This window comes from Mastigoproctus giganteus, chromosome 2 (genome assembly GCF_048544385.1).
Source record: "Mastigoproctus giganteus isolate SK-2022 chromosome 2, ASM4854438v1, whole genome shotgun sequence".
Taxonomy (NCBI): Eukaryota; Metazoa; Arthropoda; class Arachnida; order Uropygi; family Thelyphonidae; genus Mastigoproctus; species Mastigoproctus giganteus.
Window position 1 is genome coordinate 213,550,482 of NC_143576.1, and position 6,186 is coordinate 213,556,667.

General features: G+C 36.4%; 1 protein-coding gene across 1 annotated transcript; it reads left to right on the top strand.

The window, feature by feature from the left end:
• Nucleotides 1-255: 255 nt before the first annotated feature.
• Nucleotides 256-4,178, top strand: LOC150090055 (peptidoglycan-recognition protein SC2-like). The gene is made up of 4 exons (XM_090390162.1): nucleotides 256-334; nucleotides 476-661; nucleotides 3,077-3,282; nucleotides 4,041-4,178. Exons 1-4 carry the CDS (start codon nucleotides 256-258, stop codon nucleotides 4,176-4,178), a joined length of 609 nt encoding a protein of 202 aa, XP_090246288.1.
• The last annotated feature ends 2,008 nt before the right edge of the window (nucleotides 4,179-6,186 follow it).

Here is a 6,186-nt window from a genome sequence, read left to right on the forward strand (position 1 = left end):
GGCAAGAAGCATAAATTTGTTATGAATAGAAGAGTCACCCACGAGTCGCGTTTTTTTTTCCTTCTTTTTATTTGATTTTATTCTTGTTCATTGTCTCTATATAAAGTGATCATTCATATCTTTCACCGTCATGGAATACTGGAAGAAGAGGAAGAACACATAAGAAGCTCTTCTGACTACTTAAGTGAAATTTTATGATTTATTTTCTTAACTTATTTGCTTTTTAAAGTTAAACCGCGATTTTACCTATAAATAATGTTTTATAATATCATTTTTAGTATTCCTATTTTATGTACTGCAGTTCTACTTGTCTCTTTAGTACCTGAATCCAATGGTAAGATAACTATTTAGACAGTTTATATAGGTGGATAAACAGACAGAGAGAGAGAGAGAGAGATTTACATCATATCGTTTAATTTAACTTATTTTGTAGATTTTGGTACAATCAATTGAATTTATTGATGTATACTTCTAGGATGCCGTGACATTGAAATTGTCAGCCGTGGAGGGTGGGGCGCAAGGCCTACAAAAGGATCACTTAAGAATACCGGAGCTGCCAAGCACGTATTTATCCACCACACAGAAGGCACAGCTTGTTCCACTAAAGCTAGCTGCATAAGAGTAATGAAGAACACTCAAGCATTTCACCAAAACACTCGAGGTAAGACATTTCTATCTTTTCTTCCTGACAATCAGGTTTTTCATCCAAAAAAAAAAAGGCAAACTAACCATAAAATACACACTTCATGGTCTGCCCTCGTTAGTATCACAGTTCGTACAACCAGATGGAAAAGAGGTAGGAGTTTTGGTAGGAGCTTTTCCAGTTGAACAGATGCGATCCACTCTAGAAGAATGCTACAATATTTGTAATGGATAGCGATTTTCTTCAGGTTAATTCCAAGACACGGGAGTGCCTGTATTTTAGGACTAGGCAGATAGGAAAAGATTACAAAGTTTCAGACGGTTGTATTTCAGGATTAGTTTGGGTTGAGTTCTCAAGGATGGAGGTAGGTTTTACCACTGACAGAAATTCCAGACGTTCGCGGCATTTATCACTCCTGTGAACATTTTTACCGTCCATTAGACGTCTGAGGTCAATTAGCTTTGGAAGCCTGGATATATTTAGCTGCTAAGCCATTTAAATGGTTCTCAACTGACGGGATCGGTGATGCTTATTCCATGCCCATTTCAAGGTTCTGTATTTACATGCGAACACCGGTTTTTGAAGTTAGGCCAAAGCAGATGTCCAAATTTCAGCAGCATATAAAATAATTGGATAAGCAGTGGTTTGTGAGTATGTGTTAATGGTTACGGCATCATTGGCATGAAGTAAGTGTTGTTTCGCTTTCCAGAGTAAGGTGATAAATCGCATCTGGAGGTATTCTGTGTGCCCATCAAATCTAAGCTTCTGATCAAAATAGATACCGAGGTCTTTATTGCTGGTAACCACTGGGATTAGAGTGCCATAAACTGATGGTTGAATTACTGCTGGTCGCTGTTTGAGTGAAAAAATCATTATTGCAGATTTTGAAGGGTTAAGGTTTAACCCAAAAATCTGCGATTAAGTTGAAAAAGCGGTCAAGATCTCTATGATTAGAGATGCAATTGCCTTTGGGTTTGCAGACGGTGAGATTAAGGTAAGAAACTTTATATCAACAGCATATAATGAAGTAAAGCATCATCACGGAGACACATAAAAGGAATAAGAATAGCTGAGAAAAGGAGGCCACAAAGGTCCACAAAAAAGGTCTACAAAAGTCCCGCACTTTGTGGGACTCCTGCAGTGATCTTCCAGTTAAAGTGAAACGTCTTCATTGTGAGGTGAACACTTCTAGTCCTCAGTACCGTGGTGAAGAAAGCTTGTATATCGCCAATAATCCTGAAGAAGGTTTGCAGAAAACTGAGAAGTGCTGTGACGTCTAGGCTGTCAAAGGCAGCTTCAATATCAGCGTACATAATAGCTAATTCGGATTTAATTTCGAAGGCCTGAAGGATGGATGTCTGTGCCGTCATGAAAGTTAGTCGGTCCCAGGCGAGGATGGCATTGATTTTTCTTCCGGAAATTCGGGTTTCGTCCAGAAAACAGCAAATCAACTCAGAACACGCGCAATTTACACACCTAATATATGTAGCGCAATATGGCCTAAGTTTCCGATTCACCTAAAACCCTACAACAACAACAAGATCATCTCGCTGGCAGACCGTAGAGAATCTGTGTTGATAGTTGCGAGCAGCCACAGGAAAACCTGTAAGTTCTTTCACGACACGTACAGAGCCACATACCACGAATTTTCATTGAAGGGCTGTCACAAGACTTTAAAAGCAAAAATATTCTTGATTCAGTGGTGTAGGACAGACTGAACCCGGATTGTAGATCAATGGAAATCTGCTCTGTCGACTGAAGAGTCGCGCTACACACTGTTCCAGTCTGATGGACGTATTTAGGGAGGATGCCAGGTGAACTCTTTCAAACTGAATATGTCGTATTCTATATGTGCGAATTACAGTACGTATTTGAAAACAACAACATCCCTACACGAAATTACCTGGAGGAACTGATACTAGTTGTTGTTGTTGGTTCAGTTCAGTTCTGTCGCTGTAGCGCTGTGGATAGCAAGGACTGAAGAACTTTTGGAAAACCATGGCAGAGTAGTCGACCCGAAAGAAAGTTGCGCGATATTTTCTTTTGCACTTTTCAATTAAACGAATCGAAGTGATCAAATGATGCACAATATTTACATTTACGATATATTGATGTCTCGTGGCATTAGTTGCCATCACGTATATTTGCACCGACCTAACCAATTAATTTAACGAAAACACGTGCTTGTAAGTTAATAATGTTTTTAAATATTTTTAAGTAATCTCTGCAAAACTGAAGACCAATTTCACGATGGTGAAGGAAATTTCAGATCTTTATTTCCACCTCTTCAATAATAGGACAGAAATATTGATAAAAATTGATATCAGAATCAATCAATATCAGTTATTTTTTATTCAAAAACCAAAACGTCTAGTTATTTTATTTAGAAATACGTCAACAGAGTAATAACGGATTTTATTTCAATACTTTTAGGTTGGTCAGATATTGGCTACAGCTTTCTCATTGGAGGAGACGGAAGGGTATATGAGGGAAGGGGCTGGAAGAAAGTGGGAGCTCATACCCGTAACTATAACACAGATGGTCTTGCTATCTCATTCATGGGAAACTTCGAGAGAAAAGCTCCGAGTCAGGTTATGATGAATGCTGCAAAGAAATTAATCCAGTGTGGTGTTCAAAGGGTAAGCAAATTCAGTTTCTTTTCCATAGTTTTAAAAACCTTTCAATATCTTCTGAAATCAAACGTGAAGCACAGTGCAACGCAACATTGCAATAGTGGCAACGGCCTTTCAGAGTATTTCTGTGAATGAGGCAATCAGATGTCGCATATATATATTCTGAAGGAGGATATCAGTGTAGATGTATCCAATGCCAGTAACCTGTATTATTCCTAACAGATAGCTTCCATAACCTGCCCAATTATCAGTTCCTAAATCCCTTAAGCATCCCCAACAATATTAGCAAAATCCTCACCTCCTCTGTTTGAATAAATTCTTGATTTAGAAAACAAATTCCTTCTTTTAAGTAGGACCGGCCATGATGGGAAGATTTTCCCCTATATGCATTGCAGAGTCCTGCAAGTCAATCCACAATATGATGAAAGTTTTGGAGAAATTCTTCTCCAAAGCTTTCTTTTTTTTCCAAAGCATGGAAAACATACTCTGGTTTTATTCTTGTTATTCATGGTTCTTCTTACGTGAATCCTAAGGAACCAGAGCATTCTGCACCGAAATTCTAAATTCACATCAATTCAAACCCAAAGTTAATTATGGTCAATTGTTAACTAATTTATCATATCCAATTCTCACCCTTTCTTTTAAGTCCCTAGTCTTATAGTGACAGGATTTATTATAAGAAGATCCCTAATTTTTCAGAAAATGAAATTTGTTTGGTTGCTTATTCATTTATATTAAAATGAAAGCGTATTTTTCTCCTATAGGGCGCCATATCTAAGAACTATCAACTACACGGACATCGAGATGCAAACTGTACTTCCTGTCCAGGTACCAGGCTCTACAATATCATCAAGAAATGGCCCCGATTCAAAGGAGGAAGACTGTCAAAATACAAGTGTTAGAAACTTTTACTGTGTTGTATACTAAATAAGAGTATAGATGACATACAATTTTTCCTTTCACTGCAGACAAAGGACTTCAGGAGATTTACATATACTTTGATTACAAGGCCAAACACATTTTCAGCTTTGTAATGAAACTATTATAACATTGGTGGCAACGATGCCATAATAGTCTCATTTGAACTGTATCACGTTTAGAAATATGGGCTACGAAATCTGTTGTGTATAAAATGTATTTATTGCTTTTTATTGGTTCCATTTATAAAGATATCGTATAAGGGGTTTGATAACAAATTTCATTAACTCATTCAATGTATGGGACTGCAAATGTTCTGAAATAAGCATTCCCTCGAATAAATATCATAAGATTATTCAATCAACCATATTTAATTAAAATATAACTGGATATCCCTGGTGTTGACGTAGGATGTCATGGTTATTATTATTATTATTTCCCCCTAAATTGTAACCATGCTGTCTATGCACAAACATGGATCTAAACATACTCTTAAACAAAGATAAACAAAGTTATTTTTGTTTATCTTAGGAAAACCGAAGATTGTTTTCAATATCATTAATAACGGTATCATCAAAAATTAAAATAATATTGCATCCACCAGAGGACGTTATTTTCATTTTTTTCTCAACATTCTTACTCAAGAGATGGATCTAACAACATATAATTTACTACGTCCAAAACCCTGAATTTTTATGTCATATTTTTGAGTAAGAATGTTGAGAATATTGATCCTTAATAGATATATGGAAACCTAAATCAGAATTGGTAAAAGAAGTCATACAAGGAACTTGATATAAAAGATAAGAAGAATGTTTGAAAAAAATGAAAGAACTTCAAAAAATAAATGTGGAGGGAACTGAATGGGATGAAAATTCTGATTACAATTGAATAAAAGATATTTATGCATGGTAAGTTTTATCTTATTTGTGTTGAATCATTTGAAGCACTGACCCATATTTCTGTGACATTGAATAATTTCAAAATGGATAGGCCATCTTAGATTATTTTGGATTGATTATTGTTGAATTTATTCAATGTCACAGAAATATGGGTCAGTGCTTCAAATGATTCATATTTCTGTGACCTTGAATAGCATTTTGTTTAAGAAAATTAAAGATTTCCTCACCTGGTGGACTGATATTTTTAATTTTCTGCCTTCAGTTCATTATTGGTAAATTTTTAAAGTATAAGAGGGTAAATTTACACTCTAAAGAGAGCTATTGAACTTGTAGTTTTTATGTGCAGACAGTTGCCTGATGGCGAGTTTCATCATCTGAATACCATATATTGACTGCCTCCAGTCGATATATCGTTCTTCGGGTATTTATAAAGCAACTGAAGTAGACCTAACAAACTCATTCAAGACACTGCTGCCGGAAATGTGGTAGTGTAGGACAGTGGCGTAACTAAAGAACATTGACCCCGATGTAATCATAGACCGAGGGGAACCTCCTCCCCTTGTGATAATGATGTGTAGATTCTCTCTCTCTCTTTCCAAGCTTTTAGGCAGCTAGAGGCCAGTAATTGTAAACGATGAACAAGCCGTCAAGGGAATGTGCTAAGCAGTTCAACGTCGGCTTTCAACTATAACGGAAATGAGTAATAGCAATAAGAGGATAAGAAGAGCTCTTCCAGTGAAATTTTGCCTTCTGGCTCCAAAAAATCATTGAAGGGATTTCGATTTTGTACAGTGCGTCTTCTCTCCTACCATAAGAGGATTAGCTATACGAATGAACAAACAGGAACCACCATGTCCACAGTTAATTTGTTAACTATGGAACTTTACTAGGCTCAGTTTATGAACGATACTAAGAAAAGATGTACAAATACATTCTCAGCCGAAATATTTAATCACTTATTTCATAGTTGAACTCAATTTTTTCTGCTCTTTTATTAGTATGTTTTGTTGATGAAATATGGTTAGTTGTAAAAACAAAAGCGAAATGATACTCGTAATGCAAAGCTTAAACAACATGGCTGCTGGCAGGG